The sequence below is a fragment of the Monodon monoceros genome, unplaced genomic scaffold (genome assembly GCF_005190385.1).
Source record: "Monodon monoceros isolate NGI ecotype Baffin Bay Population unplaced genomic scaffold, NGI_Narwhal_1 Super_Scaffold_7, whole genome shotgun sequence".
Classification (NCBI taxonomy): Eukaryota; Metazoa; Chordata; class Mammalia; order Artiodactyla; family Monodontidae; genus Monodon; species Monodon monoceros.
The window spans coordinates 27,328,584-27,348,048 of record NW_021703784.1 but is presented as its reverse complement, the minus strand read 5'-3'; the positions used below and the strand labels follow the sequence as shown (position 1 = coordinate 27,348,048).

At 36.7% G+C, this 19,465-nt stretch overlaps 1 protein-coding gene and 1 pseudogene across 5 annotated transcripts; both read right to left on the bottom strand.

The window, feature by feature from the left end:
- The window catches only part of LOC114887524, a 19,087-nt pseudogene extending 18,236 nt beyond the window's left edge, over positions 1 to 851 (bottom strand).
- On the bottom strand, positions 633 to 19,465 carry LOC114887192 (caspase-13). Of its 5 annotated transcripts, XM_029208672.1 has the most exons (9): positions 19,381 to 19,465; positions 15,347 to 15,601; positions 10,993 to 11,102; positions 9,803 to 9,976; positions 8,354 to 8,588; positions 7,369 to 7,512; positions 6,122 to 6,231; positions 4,475 to 4,578; positions 633 to 832 (listed from the first exon to the last, which is right to left on the bottom strand). In XM_029208672.1, the coding sequence occupies exons 1-8, from the start codon at positions 19,385 to 19,387 to the stop codon at positions 4,480 to 4,482; spliced, it is 1,134 nt and encodes a 377-aa protein (XP_029064505.1). In that variant the 5' UTR covers positions 19,388 to 19,465; the 3' UTR covers positions 633 to 832; positions 4,475 to 4,479. The 5 variants fall into 5 exon arrangements, 3 of the variants coding, with proteins under 3 accessions (XP_029064505.1, XP_029064503.1, XP_029064502.1); XR_003791501.1 differs by lacking the exon at positions 6,122 to 6,231; XR_003791502.1 differs by lacking the exons at positions 633 to 832; positions 6,122 to 6,231 and adding an exon at positions 1,933 to 2,293.

Genomic DNA, 19,465 nt, shown 5'->3' with positions numbered 1-19,465 from the left:
ACAGCAGACTTGAGTAATTATTACGGAAACCATATGGTCCGAAAAGCTTGAAATATTTAATCTCTGGCTCATCAAAGAAAAAGTGTGCCAATACATGCTCTAGAGAGAAGAACACGTCTATGTTCCTCAAACTTTCAATTTCCCTTTGTCTTCCTTTAACAAGGAGAAATACAGGTTCTCAGAGATTTTTTCCTTGGGTAATCCACAGCTAAGAATAAGATGGTGGATTTTGTTCTACTGATCATTCTATATCTGGGAATGACTCTAAAGGCCACAGTGTATGGCCAGAGTAGCACAGATTAATTAAAGACTATCATTTAATTTAATACAACACCAGCACCATTTATTCCTTTAACAAATATTTACTCATCGCCTAATCTGCGTCAGACTGGGGATGATGGAACAGGGACTGGGTAGATCAGGGCATTTTGTGGCAGTAAATAAGATAGACAGTCAGGCAAAGAAGGTGCTAGAAATGTGAATAGTATATTATCCACCTGCAAAAAGAAATACAAAGACAAAAACTGCATGAGGATAATAGATAAAGAACAAGTTACTAGCCCTTTACTGAGATACTCACTTAAACTCAGTTGTTTCTTGGGGTTGAAGAAATGGTCCTTAAATATTTTGCCTGCCATTTGCATTTTCTCAATGAGATCATCAACCAGGTCTCCAGTCCTGTTCACAATGTGGTCCACTTCTTCCCCTAATCTTTGTAACTCACCCCTATTTAACACTTTATTTTCCATCAAATCATCAAAAATACCATCAAGCACGTTCCTGGACATTAACTTCACCACGTTGACCGGATCTTCTTTTGGTAGTCTCTTCTCTGTGAGAATGATAGGATTTTAGATACAGAGAGGAGCTTAGATATCTTATTCCAGGCCAGTGGTTCTCGATTTTAAAAAGAATCTCCTGAAAAAGCTTGATAAGCAGAGCTTTTTGCACTCCATTCCCAGAAATTCTTTTTTGATAGATCAGGGTGGAGCCCATGAATTTACATTACTAACAATTTCTGAGGTGGTGCCAAAGCTGCTAGTCTGAGGACCACACTTAGACTAATACTTATGGATGTTCAATTCTCTAATTTTTTTTTTTGGATGGGGAAACTGAGGTCCAGAGAAGTGAAGCAACTTCACTGTAAGTCAGTGAGAGTTGACTGACTCAGTTTAGTCTTTGTATCATCGATGATGCCTTCACTTCCTGTCATTTTTATCAATACCTAATTTAAAAACACATTATATTCAATATGTATAGCAGTAAAACATATTACACCTGTAAAAGAATGCAATTTTATTTCCATGGGCAGGGCTGACAGGGCAACTCTCTGTGCAGAGATTGAGAGCACAAACTGTATCTGGTTTGCTCACTGTTATAAACTAAAATTCACACAGAGAGCAGAAATATGGAGGAAACTCAAGTTGCTCTGCATTTTTACTGCATGGCCTTTCACTGTGACAAGGTAACATTTAGGTGAGAACTCTGGGTCAAGTCCAGAAGTCCAAAGAAGAGCCTAAAATCAACAAGAAAGATTTAAGAACATAGGTCCAGATTTTCTAAATTTTCCATTTTTCCAAGAAGTTGTAATGTATTGTCTAAAACACTTTGTTAGCATACTCATTACTGTGCCCCAAGCTTCCATCCCTTACAGTCTCAGAGTAAAATAGTTGTGTCTTGTGTGTGCCCCCTTCATTGCTCCTTCTCCTCTCACCCGTTCCTTCCTCCTGAGCTCTTTCTCCCCACAAAACATAGCCATAATGGAATATTACTCAGCCATAAAAAGAAACGAAATTGAGCTATTTGTAATGAGGTGGATAGACCTAGAGTCTGTCATACAGAGTGAAGTAAGTCAGAAAGAGAAAGACAAATACCGTATGCTAACGCATATATATGGAATCTAAGAAAAATAATTGTCATGAAGAACCTAGGGGTAAGACAGGAATAAAGACACAGACCTACTAGAGAATGGACTTGAGGATATGGGGAGGGGGAGTCTCCAGATGGGCACCATCTCCTTTCACCCTATTGCTGAGGGCAAGTCATGACCAGTTCCCCTTACTCAATGAAGTGCAGATATTATATGCAATAAAACTAGAAAATCCAGTTTGCTTCTTCCACTTCATTTCCATACATCCACCATTTTAACTGAAATTCTATTCTCTATTAGAAGACCCCCCAAAAAGACAGTTCATTTGTTTTCATTTTAACTGAAAGACAAAAGGTTAAACGTGTGTTCTGTACTGGTAAAAGTGCTTCTTGAAGTTGAAACAGCTGAACTTCCTGTGATTTTCTGAAGAAGAGAAAAAGAACAGACGGTTAAGATAGTGACCCCTGGAAGCCTTCAATCCAACCCTTACTGTGATTCTTCTTTGATTTTCTTCCATATGCTTTTGCCATTTCCCTTGGCTTCTATCTGTGACTTTGTAGTCTATTCATCAAAAAGTACTCAGAGTGATCTTTGCAAAATCTAAGTTAGATTATATCATTTCTCTGTTCAAAAGCTCTTGAAGGGTTTCCTATCTCACTTAGGATAAAAGATTTTAAAACATTTACCATGTGATCATCAAGGCCCATGTGATCAAGCTTCTCACCATTTTTCTGAATTTTACCCTGACATTTTTCCCACTCTTATTCTCTAGCCAGCTGCCTTCTTGCAGTACTTTAAAAGTCTTAAGCACACATCTGCCTCCGGGCATCCATACTTCCTATTTCTGGTGTTGGGATTCATTTCCCACTAGAGCCATAAGGTTCACTCCCTTACTCTATCCATTCTTTGTTCTGATTTCAAATCACTTCATTACTTCAAAGCAGCCTTTATTGAGTAATCTATTTATAACAGTATGGTATTCATCTTTTTTTTTTTTTTTTTTTCTTGCGGTACGTTGGCCTCTCACTGTTGTGGCCTCTTCCGTTGCAGAGCACAGGCTCCGGATGTGCAGGCTCAGTGGCCATGGCTCACAGGCCTAGCCACTCCACGGCATGTAGGATCTTCCCAGACTGGCGCATGAACCCGTGTCCCCTGCATCGGCAGGCGGACTCTCAACCACTGCGCCACCAGGGAAGCCCCGGTATCCATCTTTTTGTGTCTCTTTAGCCTTTTTATTTCTTCTTATTAGCTCTTACCACTCTCTAACATATATTAACTTGCTTGTGTATTTAGAGTTTGTCTCCACTCACTAAAGTATGAGCTTTCTGAGAGCAAGGACTCCATTTATTTTGTTCACTGGTACATTCCAAGCATCTAGAACAGAACTTGGAACATAGAAAGTGCTTGATAAATATTAGTCAAATAAATAATTCAATCCCCAAATATGGTTCTATTGGACTAATTAGGCAGTCAAAGCTATTCTGCTGAAGTATCTATGCATTTATGTAGCCAGGGTGTCAGAAACCAGGGGTAGAAGATGGTGGGTAAATATTTCAAGAATTGAGATAAAATTTACTATAAAATATAATCTTAATTATGTTTCTGAGATGGAGATTAATAATATGCTTATAATATAGTGTGATATAAAGCTGTTATGAGTGAGCAAATAATTGTTGGGTCTAAACTCAATAAACCCATTCTAAAATAATTTGACCAAAAATTTTTTGTTTAAGTGTTAATATGGGTGATTGAAGGGGTTTCTGAGCAGTAATTAAGAACCTGAGGGGCTTCCCTGGTGGCGCAGTAGTTGAGAGTTCGCCTGCTGATGCAGGGGACACGGGTTCATGCTCTGGTCCAGGAAGATCCCACATGCCATGGAGCGGCTGGGCCCATGAGCCATGGCCGCGGAGCCTGTGCGTCCGGAGCCGGGAGAGGCCACAACAGTGAGAGGCCCTTGTACCGCAAAAAAAAAAAAAAAAAAAAAGAATCTGAGAACTGACTCAGAATGTTCTGTGATCTACACTGTGAGAACAGTCAGAGAACCAGAGTCTTCATTGACACAAACTCTTCCAGGGTGCATTTTATACTGTATAGTAATGGTGGCTCAGTATCAGTAATATGACACCTGCACTCAGAGGACCACAGTCCTGCTTTCTCTACAGTCACCTCTTTTTTCTGTTTTTTTTTTTTTTAATCTGAGGCAATATTTGGTAACTAATAATGTGTGTGTGTGTGTCAGAGAGAGAGAGAGAAAGAAAGAGAGAGAGAGAGACATGAATATAAGTAATAATGGAAGCATGAGTACATGTCTATGCTAATAATTGTTACCCTGTGTCCTTCACTGTTTATTACTTTCTGTCTTGATTTGGCTTACCTTCTTGGTTGATTGATTTATTGATTGATGATTGTAGAGATGGGGGGGGTGGATCCAGATGCATATAAATAAGGTAAAAATTAGCAACTAATCAACAAACTACATCAACAAGGAATGCTAATTTACTAATTTGACCACTAAAGCAATAGGCTGTCATTGGTCATTGGACCTCACTACTAATATCACTGTCCCACTTATTTTGCCTGCCAACAAAAACTCTTGATACTTACTATTTTCAATTGCCAGGAAAGAGGTAGAAATATCTTGTCATGGAGAATCGTTCAATGGTGGGCATCTGGGCTTTAACACTTGGTTTTTCAAATGCTTTTTGTACCTAAAAACAAAAAGAGGTTCTGGCTGATACGTACCTCTTATGCATTCTCAAAAAATGTTTTGCACAATGAGCCAAAAAATTCTTCGAATGAAGGGTGCTCCTAGGATTGATGGAACCAAGCCCTTGGACATTCTTATTCCCTGTCACTGCTACCCTACCTCTTAGAAATGACACCTACTGTCAGAATATGCTCTTTATCTCAAAATACACACTTCATGCCTAATTCAAGTCTTTTCAAACTGCATTTTTTTTCTAGTTTCCACTTCTGATCTACAGATCTGATGATTAATTATCCCTTGGTGTTCGTTCATGAAAAGTGGACCTCAGAGATCATCTATCTTCAAACTCTAACAAGGTTAACTCCTCAATTCAATAAGGTTAAAATCCCAGGATTTTGTCCTTAAAGCCTGAATGATAAGCAATATTCACATTCACCATCAAGATGAGCTCTGAAGTATTTTTCTGTAGACTGATCAATGAGATCCTACTTACCTAGATCCACCATTTCTAATCTCTTCTGAGGAATTCCCTTGAAAGTATGTCTAAATCCTATTCATCCAATAGGACTTAACTTCCTAAGCTCCTAGTCACAGTCTCTGTGACTCAGGTTACAATGCAATCTCCTCCAATTTACTAAAGGTATATCCTTCTTTTCCCATGGGAGTGCTATTGTTCTTTATGGTTTTAGTTTAAAAATGACCACACTTTCCCATGTTCTTAATACCAATACTTTTCTCCCTAAAAAAGGAGGGACATTTATTCATTCATTCATACATTTATTTATTCAGTGAATATTAATTTCTCCCTTCCAGCTTGTTGAGTGTTGAACAAATCCCTGCCTTCATGAGCTTGCATGCAAGTGAGTAAATACAGGTAATAAACAAACAAAATATATACTGGGTGGGTGGTAGTAAGAGCTATTGGAGGAAAATAAATTAGAAAGGAAGGGGTAAATAAGGAATGTCCTGAGTTGGGGAAGAAGTATCAAGTCTTCCCTTCTGGGCCACTCTATTCAAAGAATTTTTCTCCTACATTCTCTTTCATGTGTCCTAGGACTTTCTCTTTTGGATCCTATCACAACCTGTATCACACACTTTTTATTGTTGTTGTTGGACTACTTATTCAGTACCCATCTCTCTCACAAGAATGTTAGTTCTAGGTAGCCTTATGTCACATATGTCTCATTTACCCCTGTGTCATGAAGATATAACCCATTACCAAGTAGACCACCCAATGTATATTTATTGAATAAATGAAGCAGTGAAAATTAATCCAAAATACTTTCCATTCTTTGAATTTTAAGAACTTATAGCCCATAACACACAAGCTCACATGTTATAATATTTTGTTCTATTTTGATCTTTTGCTGTGGTGCATTAACATAGTCTTTTTGTAAATCAGATTTTAAACACATGGATTACAGAAACCAGTACCACTCTACTTTTGTTTGTCTGACAAAAATCTGTCATTGTCACTTGAAAGGCAAATAATAGTAAAGTCTTCCTGAACAAATACATGATTAGAAAAGGAGAGAGGAGCTTACCTTTCTAAATACTTCCTCTAGATGACAGCACCAAGAATATTTTTGGAAGCATGTGATGAGTTGAGTAATGAAGAGAGAACCTTTTGTGATGTCTCTCCAGGCCACATTATCTATGACGATAAGGAGTGGTAAGCCTTGGGCTGTGGCCTTCACCATTTTTTTTTTTTTTTTATATTTTTTGTCTTTTAAAACATAGCTTGGGAATTATCTTGACATGTTTAGGGGAAGAACTTACAACCTTTCATTAACTCACTTTCCATAAAGAAGTTGAACTAAAGAAGCAGCTCATCAAAACTGCAGGTCATTGCATAGTGATTACCTTGTATTTTGGGAATTGACTTTCTACTCTGTGACTTATGCTTATTCATTTGGCTTTTAAAGGAGGCTTGAGAGATAATTGTAATTATCCCATTTTACAGATGAAAAATAGAAGCTCAGAAGGATTAAAGAATTTCCTCATGTTCACATAGGTGATTGTTTACAGATTATATACCATGATGTCTTTCACAATATAGTAAACAAAATAAATAAAAAGATCTAATGAAACTTTTGGAGGGAAGGGAAATGTTTTTGGTATAGATAGTGGTAATAATTTCACAGGTATATACTTATCTCCAAACTCATTAAACTGTATACATTAAATATGTGCAGCTTTTTTTATGTTAATTATACCTCCATAAAGTGGTAAAAGTACTTAAAAATATGTAAATTAGAAACCCTCAGATATAAGGCTTCTCAAGATGATTACCTAAAGTTCAAGGACTAGATACTGTTCCCCTAATAGTAGGCCTAATAAGTCCCATTGTATCATTTTCTTCTTCCTTTAAAAGGGCATCCACCTTCTTGCTGGGATACCACTCTAAATAGTACCAGATGGGAAATATGGAGAAAATGGCTTGGAGTTGATAATTTTTGAGAAATGGCCATCAGTCCCTAGATCCATAAAAACTCTACTCAAAATGTTGAATGGATTTAATAGAAAACTGAATCAATCATTTGTTTTTAACTAGTGTGATGGTAAAGGGATTTTCTTGTATTAGGTTGTTTTAATGGTTACTATACCTTTGTCTGTAAAGTGCAACATATAATAAAAGTCAATTTTTAAAAGTGAAGAATAAGTAAAATATATTGACAGCATTCAAAATTTGCGTCAAATAATTGCTGCCCAGAGCTTATCTTGTTTTTTTAGAATCTTCAGAGGTAGCCTCAGACCCACAAATCCATGTCTGCAATTGAAAGACACATACGTGGGGTTGAGGAGCAGAAAGCAATGAAGTCCTTCTCCACATGGGTCTTGTAAATGGCATCCTCCTCCAGGTTCTCAGGTGACTGTGAAGAGCTGTCTGCCAAGGCTGCTGGAGAGTCACTGACCCACAATTCCCCATGATTTGCTGTAGAGACATCAATTTCCTACACACTTCGTGTCTCCCTCAGTATGACTATTACAATTGCCCACCTCATTCTTTTACAATGTTTATTCTAACCAGTTTCACACACACATGTGCACACATACATACACACATACAGGTGTATCTCCACCCCACATACAACAGTTTGCCTTTTTCTTGTGTTGTTGAGCAACATGCCAATTAATAGTGACAGCATTTTAGAACTGGAAGAACCCACTTGCTGAGAATAACAAAGAAGTTAAAGCCTTATCTGCATAATTTCAGAGCATAGTTATCATTTTATAGCTAAATTATTTTGGCTTTTCATCTTCAAACACTGTTCCAAAAAGCTAAAAGGGAACTGGGAGTCAGGGAAAAAAAGCAAAGAAAAATGTCACTGCAATCCCAGTTTCCCTCATCTCCTTATTCATTTCCCTTTCAATAATATATGAGAAAAAAAAAAAGATACTGCTATCACATAATAGCCTGACTTTCAAATGAAATTATTCTCAAGCCAGAGAATGTCAGAATGTCTGTAAAACATTTACAAGTAAAGTTGTCATTTAAATGATTTCATTCCAAGGTTGGAATATTTTTGTTTAACTTTGATTTGAGAATTCTGGTGATCTCCTTCACCACTTACCTTGAATCAAATTGAACAGAAATTTCTCAGCTAACAAAACAGAGTCTCATGATACCAGCCCCCTAATTGGAATTTCCTAATAATTCAATTTAGTTTATTTTCACTGGATGGGGTTTAAGATTGTTTCCCCTAGAAACAAAACATACTACAATCCTCTGCAAACACCTTTATGACTTTTGGATTTTTCATCTCAGAACTTACCACCCCTGCAGGCCTGGACAATGATGACCTTAGGTTTGTCCTTTAGACTGAGGCAATTGCGGTTGTTGAATATCCGGAAGATGGTGTCATAAGGTAGCACATCTGGGTTTTCATCACTATGCATAGTCCCACAGATCCCATCCAGGATGCCATGAGACATGAACACCAAGAATGTGCTGTCTGAAGATTTGTGCTCTTCACAGGCAGCAAATTTGCACAGCACTGATTCCATATCCTGAAAAAGACTGCAAGGTGTTACTTTAACAGGACAAGCATTAAAATTAAACTGACCTCCTATTTATTATGATCAGTATAAGAAACATCTGTAACGTTCCAATCATGGTGGCTTTACATAGTGGTTACTTGATGATAGTTTTATTTTTATTTCTATAATGGATCAATGGGTTCAACTTTTTGTTCCTTCTGACATTATATAACCTGTCCTCTTAATACATTTTACATTTGCTTATTGTCGTTATATACTTTCATTTTCATCTCTGTATTTTCTCTCATTACTTAATAAAAACCTTGAATAATAAATGTATCATACCACTTCCCTTCTAAGGCACTCCCCACCATACTTAGAATAAAATAAAACTTGTGACATAAGTATACTTCTCCCTTCTGACATTCTTCCTCCTCCTCTAGGCTCTAGTCACACTGGTCTTTCTGTACTTTTCAAGTGCCAGTTTCATATTAGGTTCAGACTTTTCACTTGTAGTCATGCCTGCTTGGAATATATTTCATTCACATCTTTCCAGAGTTATCTTGTCTCTGATAGTCATGTGTCACATCCCGTATTACCTCCTCAAAATGTCTTTCTTGGCCATCCCATCAAACATTATTACTCCTCACTCACCAATTTGTTCTTATGTTTCCTTTTCATTTCCTTTTCACTTCTTTTCAATCTTAGAGACACACAGATACATCAAATATCTGAAATGTTCTGTTTTGCTTATAGTTTGATCACCCCCCACCAAGTGAACCTAGATCAGTGTGAGCTGGGAACTTTCTGTCTCATTTACAGACCCATCCCCAATGCCAAAATAGCCCCTGGAACAGTCAGGATTCAGTATTTATATGGTGATCACACTCCTGCTAACATTCATTACTCCAGAATTTTCTGGGAAATATTGGGGCTGAATCTCAATCATCCCACTTCAGAATTAAGAATTTTGTGGGTACATATGCCAATCACTTTTTGTACAGTTTTATGGAACTGAGGATATTTGGAGATCTAAAGAGATATAGATTTCACCTGTCTTAATATTTTTATTTTGTAACACACATTCACACAATTAGATACACACACACACACACACACACACAACACACACAAATGAGACCTATGGTTGTTAAAGTTATTTGCTTAATATTATAAAGTTCACTTGTTAGTAGGAAGATATGTGTTGAATATGTATGTGTTTGGGGTGGGTGAGGGGCCCTTACCCTGGCTGTGAGTTTCTCTTCCACATCCACACTGTAGCCAAGGCCCTCAAGCAGCCCCTTCATTCCCATGATGTCATGGGCAGCCCCATTCCTGAGAGGGAGATGATCAAACTCTGTATTGCATATGATGAGAGCCAGACGAGTGCGGGCCTTTATCTCCTTTATTGGATAGATCTGCAGGAAATTGATATGCAGTGAGTTTGATTTACCTAAATCTCTCTTAAACCCTCATACACCAATCACTGTCGCTTTTAAGGGCTTGCATAAATGTCCTCTCTCCTATTCTGTACCAGAAGACACTGTCTTCTCTCTTTTAGTAATGGATTGAATTGATAATAGAAAGAAGTACAAATTGGAAGGGAATTATTTTTCAAAAGCCCAGACAATGATCCAGATTATATTTGTGATGGTTACTCGAGAATCTTCAGGAGACTAGAACAATTCCTACCCTCTCCTTCTCCTCTTTCTTCTCCACCTAGTCAAATCTTTCTTAACAATAAGGTTTCAGATCAAATTTTGTAAAAACCAGGAGATATTTGCCATTGACTCCAGCTAAAAATAAAGATCCTTTGCCTTGGGTAACATTATTCTGGTACTATTTTTTTTTTTTTTTTTTTTTTTTTTTGCGGTACGCGGACCTCTCATTGTTGTGGCTTCTCCCATTGTGGAGCACAGGCTCTGGATGTGCAGGCTCAGCAGCCATGGCTCACGGGCCCAGCCGCTCCGCGACGTGTGGGATCTTCCCCGACCGGGGCATGAACCCGTGTCCCCTGCATCGGCAGGCGGACTCTCAACCACTGTGCCACCAGGGAAGCCCATTCTGGTACTATTTTAATTTATAATGTTTTGCAGGTGTTAATAATTTTTAACTGGAATGCAAACAATTACTACTCAGCCATGTTATCTTATAAATATTTTGATTCTATGACTACAGCTAAAATTCTAATAAATCTCAAATATATAGGACAACAAATAAATGAAAAAAGTGAGAGACTTGTATTTTATCATAAGGTTGAAAGAGAATTGGAATCTGTGTGAAGCCATGTGATTTCTTCCTGCTCAAAGCATCTATGAAAAATGAATCCACTGTCCCACCCTGCCACTCTGTAACTAATGCTTTAAGAAATTGTGTAATTAGTGAAAGCAATTGTTTTTCTCTCTTCCTCTCTTTCCTGTACAGAGCACAGTACCTCTTCAGCCCTTTCTTTACACAATTTAAGAAATTCTTCATGAGGGCAAAGCTTGAGGGTATCTGTAGTTTCTGCTGACTCATCTGGTCCAGTCACGATTTCCTCAGGAGCTGCAGAATACATCACATAATATAAATTGTGATATCTGACTATGTGACCCAGTTATCACCTAAGAAAACTGACAGAAAAGGGTTATCCTGGGAAAAAGATTTTTAACATGTTGGGTTATAGTTGTATCTAACCTGTGTGTGAGGAGACAGATGTATTACGACTGGGAAAGAAGGGAGAAATCCTTGGTAGTAAAAACAGATCCACTCAAAAATGCAATAATAGATTTTGATATTATGAAGAAGACACCTTAATGATTTAGGGTCAAAGTTAGCCTTCCCTTCACTCATGAAAACAGTTTGATTTTTCCAGTGGTTTTACTCTAGGGTATTACTCATCTGTGTGGACTTTCTACTGTCTCTGAGCAAGAGTACATTTAGTAAATATTTATCAGAGTGCTATCTACTAGAAATAGAATTAAGTCACACTCACATTGAGTCACTTCTTTTTTTTTTTGAGAGTATGCAGCACTTATTACAAAGCCAGGAGATACAAATATCCCAGGGCAGGAGGAGGATACAGCCACAGCACCTCAGACACAGGACAAGGTGCAAACACAGACAAACCTGTTGGGGGACACCTGACCCCAAACACATAGGTTGTGATAGAGTCTTGCCTCCTCCCTTCATCTTGATCTGATCTATGCACATTGGAGAAAAAAACTGGTGGGTGGGGGTCTGTTGGGGTCTGTCCCTCAGGGGTCGGACCACTTGACTTCTTGGGGATGGAGCTGAGGTCAGATCTCACAGGTTCTGCCTTCCTGTGCTTTTAGATGCCTGTTGCTCTTTCCTGACTTGGCCTCAGCTGCAGGTGGGAAGGGCACTGCAATTTAAAATTTTCTAATGTCCACATTGAATATAAACAGACAGAATCAATTAATTTAATAATATATTTTGTTTAACAATATATCCAAAATAGTATCATTTTAACCTGTTACTAGCCACAATTTATGCACTTAAAAGCCACGTGTGCCCAGTAGCTATCATATTGGGTAATATGACATCCCAAGTCCACTCCTAATTCACACAACAAACACAGACACATACACACTCAAATACTTAATAGAATCCTAAATCCTGTACCAACCAGGTATTATTTTTTCAGCAACCTCAGCGTGAATTTTTAACCTTTCCAGAGGAGATAGGCTTCAATGATTCACCGAGTTGTGAAGTCAGCTATTTAAAGGAGAAATGCTATGCATTAATCATAGTATTGCATCCAGTGTCGAAGGTACAATTTTTTTGTCAGAGATGCTACATTACTCTGAATGTCCTTGCCTCCAAAGTGCTGAATAACCAGCCCTAAATTTTCAACCCATGTTTTAAAATGTGAGGAAATAACTTCTCCTTGTTGGAAATGAGAAATGTAATATTTTCTGAAACTGTTTGGCCTCATTTGACTAAGATTGTGCAAGAGACTGGGAAAGTCCAGAGCCCTCCCTTAGAGAAGGAAGGAAGAGATTCCTCAAACAAAAATCAGAAGAGGTTTATCAAGACCTAACATAACAAGGTTTTTGTCTATGAAAGGAATAAACCTTTATGTTCATTTACATGAACAAACCAAGACAGTCTCTTATTTTATTTTATTTTAATTAGAAAGGCAATATTATCTTCTGTAAATTTTTCAGTTTTTAAACTTTATAATTTTTTCAATTTCATTTATTTGTTTCCATTAGTTTTTAAATAATATTTTTTTTATAAATGTCTTTCTAAAAAGTATGCTAAAAATGTAAGCTCTGGAGATGCAGCAAATAATGGTATGTCTTTAAGTCTACCAAACTGTCTTAACATTTATTTCTGTAAAGTACTGACACATACTCTCCTTTCCTACTCCAGAAGATTTTGCCAATGTGAAGAAGTCCAGGATCTTGGGATAGTCCCTGGTCAGAGGGTATGTTTTGTCATTGAAAGTCTCCTATTTCCAGGTCATTTACAAGTTTGGTGTACTCTTGAATTTAATAAATGTCATCTCCTAATGACCATTATATGTCTATATATAGATACAGTATTTACAGAGAAAACTGAAAATTAGACTATCTTATGGCTAATGGTAAAATTATCATGAAACTGAATCATTTCATTACAGTGTAATGTAGTGTAGCCTGCTGTTCAAAAGGAGTACCCATGGGCCTGAGAGCACAGCAAAAAGAAATAAGAAAATAAGCAGATTAGATAAAAACTTTAATATCTGAGTTTTATCTGTTACCTAATGAAATGCTCAAGAAACCTCTTAAACTGAAACAAAACTAAAGATACTGATATTAGATAAGACAAGTCCTTCTCCCTTGGCAAGTAGGAACTTGAGTAATTATCTCTGACTGAATAACAGTGCTTGGCACATAGTATGTACATATACTGCTAAATAATTGAAACAAATAGCTTAGATTCTTCCTATCCTCCACTCCATTTCCTCAGTATCTCATTAAGAACCCTCTGAATTATATCCATGCCCAAAAGGCCTGGCTAGGGCTTTTACATATTCTAATAGCCCCACTCACCAAGCTTCCTGTTCTCCTGGGCCAGTATACTCTAGGTGTCCTGAGATTCCTCTGGAGGTTCCATGTACAGTAGAACTCAGGGGGCTACTGGATACTTCATGAAACGGTCTATACCTGCTGCCTGCCTGCCACAGACTCTGCTAATGGGATAGGTTATTTCAGTTTAAAGTTCATTCTAGTTCCTGGGGTTGCTAAAATCATTTTGGAGTTCCCCTTATTTCAATTCTGATTCCCATTTGTTGAATTATCTCTGATCTTGTTTTTATTTATTTTATTTTATTCTATTCTATTCTATTCCTTTATGGCTTATTTTAGGATATTGAATATAGTTCCCTGTGCTATACAGTAGGACATTGTTATTTATCCATTATATATGTAATAGTTTGCACCTGCTAACCCTAAACTCCCAATCTATCCCTCCCCCACACCCCTCCCCCTTGGCAACCACAAGTCTGTTCTCTTATTTTGTTTTTAAATCCAAATTGTTTTTATCCCATCCCAGGTTTAAGAGAAAGTAATAAACCTGCACAAGGACCAACTTAAACGTTAATGATAACATAGCCTAGGCCACAATCTTGGACATCTATTAGACTAGTGTATACTTCCTGCTGGTGGGAGTGTCTCTTCTCCATAGAGAAGGGATTATTGAAAAAGCTTATTTGCTATAGTGAGGTCTCTACAGTTATGTTGCATGTTGTTTATTATTGCTTATTATTATTGATAAACTCTAGTGTTCAGAGTTCAGAGTCTGGAATTTTAGGTTAAACTCTATACCAAATTGAGTCCATCACTGGTGAACTTGGATCTGAGGATATTTAGACTCTAGTAATATTCATAATTCATTTAAAGTGAAGTTTTGAAAGATGTTAATATATTGGACAGTTTATATTGAATAAGTATTCTCCTGATCATATTTTGTAACTCACAGAAATGAATAAGCACAGTAAACATTTAAATATTATAAGCTAAAAATAATTCTGAAAACTAATATTTATTACATGCATGTTCTTCATTTGCCTATTCATCCGATATTCATTACATGCCTGCTATGTCTCTGGCACTCTGCTAAGAGCTATTATTCATTGGTGAAGAAAACATTTGTGATCTGGATTAAGAAACTCAGTGGATTATAGTCCTGTCTAATGAGATAAACAGGGGAAAGAAGTGTAATAGATTTGATCTGGAGAATAAAGTGTTTCATTTTATATATCTTAGCTTTGTGAAGCCAGTGGAACCTTCAAGTGGAAATGTTGAATATGCAGCTAGAGCTAAATATATCTGGAGTTCAGAGGAGAGTTCCAGATGAGAGCTAACATATTAGGAATTTTCAATCTGTGTCTGCCATTATGTTCCTAGCTTTACAAAGCCTGTGATGAAGTGACTGAAATTGTCCCCATTTCACAGATGCTCATACTGATGCTTAGGGAGGTTAAGAAACTTGAATGAAGTCACATAGTGTCCAAAGTGACAGAAACCTGAGTTCAACTCCAGGTATCCCTTACTACAAAGTCTCTGCAATTAGCTATCTCTATGATCAACCTAAACACAAGGACTCAACTTCTAAGCTAATTGGAAATTAGATGCCCTCCCACAAATGACAAGGTGGCCTCTAAAAGGACAATGATAGGTTTAGTGAAAATTATACTTTAGTAATAGGAGGATGGGGAACTTAGAGGACAGTGGAGCAGCCTTGGAGCCAAGTAGATCTGAAAAATTTAAGATATCCCTTGAAAATAATTCCAGTCTTACCTTTTATACTGGTGGAATTTTTGTCTATGTTTAGGAAGGTTTGAACAAAGATTTGACCTGCTTCATGGCGTTTCTGTCGCATACAGTCCACCAAGACCCGTGCCTTGTCTTCAAGCTTGGCATTATAAATTTTTTTCTTCTCCTCTTCCTCCAATTTCAGGACATTTTTTCCCACCAAGTCATCCAAAACGCCAGTAATGAGCTCTTTGCCCACAGATTCCAAAATCTTAAGTGGGTTTTTGTTGCGTGTGTCTTCTGTCAGAAATACAAAGCTTCCTTTTACTTGATCTTGTCTCAATAAAAAATTCAGACTTGAAAATAATCTGATGACTGATCTTTCAATATGGTAGATCAATATGACACCAGGTTAATATATTACTGTCTGGGATAATTAGAACTTTTGTGGGTGATTAAGGAAGTCAAATTAATAAGTATTTTATTGTAATACCACATGTATTATTTGAATGGATAGTGCATGGGAAGGCAGGGTATCTCATCAATACTTAATTAAATCTACAAAGACAGTTATAAAGTTCATCTAGATATAAAGATAGTCTTGACACAAAATGATATATTCTAAAAAAAAATGCACCAAGACATTGAACAAGAACTTTGCCCCAGAAGCACCAGCCTCATTGTTCTTATTGTCTTGAAGTATTCTTTCAGTAAATGTTTATTGGGCAAATATTATGAGAAAGAAACATGGACATTACAAAGCATGAATAAAAAGTTACCCAATATCAGTTCATTTAATAACAGCTAACATCTATTATGCATTTAGGATTTAAAAAGAAATACATTTAAAGCAATATACAATATTTTTATTATTTAGAAGTCTCTGTACTAAATACTTTATAAATATTAATATGATGGACCCTCACAATAATCCAATGAGATGGTTAATATTTTCCCTATTTTACAGATCATTTAAATAAAATGCCCAGATCACACAAATTAGGATTCAAATTCTGTTCTTACACCGTATTCTATAAAGTTAAGCATAGCACAGCTTCAGTAATAATAGTTGATATTCATTGAGGCCCCACTGGTCTCAAGTTCTTCATATGAATCTTATAAGTTAAAGTTAATAAAAATTCCATGTAACATGTATATTAATATTTCTATTATATAGTAAAGGAAACAGACACAGAGAAGTTAGTTAAATATTTGATCCAAATTGTGTGAATAGTACACCATGTTTAGTAAGAGGGTAGGAAGGGATTCAAACTCAGGGGTTCAGAATCGAGTCCCCACTCAAATCATCAAACTACTTTACATGATACTTGGTAAAGAGTTACTTAAGAGAATAGAAAGTGATTCAGGGACTCAGAAAAGACTGGGTAAATTTCTGCAGATGAGGTCACAAAATGCTTCTTCTTAGAAAAGGTGGCAGAAACACTGGTCTTACACTAGAGTATACACATGTCAGAACAGAAAGATTGAAGAATTATGAATAACATGCAGGTTAATCTATGAAATGTTTACTCTGACTGAATTCTGGGTTTCAATTTTATTTATTTCTGCCTTCAACAGGTTGAGTGTTGACTGAATAAGTGGTACTGGGAGAAATATGGTAAACAATAAAACCAAAGAATGTTTACTTTACATCCTCTTATTATCTACACATTCACATATCTTCAGTTATTAGCTTTAAATAATAAATAAATTATCCCTGAATTTATAGATTCAGCCCAAAGGTGGATCCCCAAATTGAGGCTCATATATTCATCCCTTCTCTGTATCCCACAAACTCATTACACTCAACTTTTAAAAGCTGAACTTCTCATTTTTCATCACCTGCTTCATTCCCTATATGTACTAGTTAATGGTATCTTACAGTCAAGTGCACCAAATCAGTAAAAGCTGGTGATACTGAACCTCTTCTGCTTTCTTTATATCTTATTTTCCATCTCACTTCAAACTTTATTGATTTTATCTGCTAAATATTTGCAGAATCTGACTACTTCTCCCTCTCTAACTGTTTGATACTCTAGTTCAGGCCAATATCCTTTCTTGTTTAATTACTCTAAGAGTCTGATAAATCCACTCTTGTCCCCTTCTAATCTGTTCTTCTCAATGAAGCAAAGTCAGTGTTCTAAAAATCCAGACGTAACCATGAAATGTCTCAGCTTAATCTAATCTAGGTCTTCTCATTCAGCCTCATCCTCTGCTACTATACCCACCTTGCTCATTACATTTTAAACACTTTATCTTTCTTTCAGGTTCTACAAAGCCTTTACTTAGGGATCCTTATGTGTACAGTTTCTCACACCCAACATTCCTTTCTATTTCTCAACTGCTTCCTGTTTATCTTCAGGTCTCAGATGACATGGCATTTTCTTTAGGAAATTCTCCCTGATGCTTAAGACTAGACTGAGTGTCAGAGCAATATGCTCCCAGAGAAACTTGTTTCTCCCTATGCTAACATTTTTTTCCTTATAGTTGTTAATTAGTTAACAATGGCAACCAAACTCATTAGTTTATGTTTATTGAGTCACTTTACTTGTTTTGTCTACTGCTTTTCAGTTTATCATATCTATTATCTAATGATGTCCTGATTCCAATTCAATAACAAGTAAGGTCATCCTGCCTAGCTAAAGAGGCAGCCATGAGTGTGAATTTAATGTACTACTCCCCAGTCAAATGCTGTATGAGCACCATGAAGAAGATAAGAAAACAGTCAGTCCTTACATTTTAGGAGCTTAAGTTAAATGTGTGAGATGAGACAGAAACCTTGGAAAGAATTACACTACAGGGAAAATAAGAAATAAAGAAACACAATAGCAAGAAAGTGTGAGTGGGGGGAATGCAAGTAAATGTTTGTTAATGAAGCTGAAATCATGCTTTAGAGAGATTAATGGTAAAGTGAATAAATATATTTTGAAAGGTCGGAAAACCTGTCTGACAAGTTCAGACATTTTTTAAAAGGCAATACAGAGCCATTGTATGTTCCTGAGTAAGAAAATTGCATTTGTAAATACCTAGAAGGTAAGAACTGAAAGATAAGGATCTGATCATCTTTCCTAACAATGCTAATCTGCAGACAAACCTAGTCCAGCTACATAAGAATCATCTGTAGATCTCTAAAAGATTATAAATGCTTACAGTCTATGCATGGTTGAGTAATTCGGGGTTATGAAGGGGGAAATAATCTAAATTTGTTAATGTCTACAGATTATTTAGATTTGTTGTAAGGTTTAGAAACCACTGATCTAGTTGAACCTCTTCCTTTTCAAATTAAGAAAATGAAGCCAAAGAAGTGATATATACACTAATATGTATAAAATGGATAACTAATAAGAACTTGCTACATAAAAAAAAAAAAATTAAATAAAATTCTAAATTCAAAAAGAAGTGATATGATATACCTGAATACTAGCTACATAAATAGCCAATGATTCCATCTCTTATACTTTCCAGTCTCTGTGCGTAAGATATGTGACCTGAAAGCAGTATGCAGTATGGATAGGAGGGTTAAATCCTGGAGAGAGGGAGACCAGTTAAAAACTGTGATAGCAATCCAAGAAATACTGTGCTAGAGTAGTTAGCACCACAGCTAGAATGGGAGGAAAATGTAGTAACTTTAAAAAGACAAAGAGCATAATTCAATATAGGATATAGTAAGGGGGGGGGTGGGAAATCAAAGACTCACTTATCTGATTACGGGGACAATTTTATGGAATCGAGAGGAAGCTGAGAAGATTTCAGAGTGCATTTAGGAATTTTCAGAGTTTTCTCACACATAAATAACTTACTCTATTTGTCTTTATCCACCCTTCACTTTGATTACCAGGAGCTGCAAAAAAGGAAATAACTTCTTCCTGGCTCTGAGATAATCTGGACACCATACTCTCCTTAGCATCTCCGAGACAGTGTCCCCCAGTTCAAGTAACACAGAGCTAATAAGGAGAATTTAGCTTGCACAGGGTTGGCTCACTTCTCTTTTGTATATTTCTTCCTGTCACAAAGCAATTAATAAGTGTTTTCTAAGACCCAAGTTCCTGACCCTCAGCTAGGAAAGGACCCTTACTCACCAGCCATATGTAACAACCGTAGTCCCTTCCTGATGCCTTGAGAAGAGCACAGGCTTGAAAATTAAAGTTACTGGACACTTCCTCC

Bases quoted from the DNA above. Each gene is read 5' to 3' on its own strand.
- LOC114887192 (XM_029208672.1), bottom strand. The intron at 11,103-15,346 runs GTAAGACTGGAA...TGTATTCTGCAG, and splicing joins AAATTCCACCAGTATAAAAG to CTCCTGAGGAAATCGTGACT. The intron at 8,589-9,802 runs GTAAGGGCCCCT...AGTCTTTTTCAG, and splicing joins AAGAGAAACTCACAGCCAGG to GATATGGAATCAGTGCTGTG.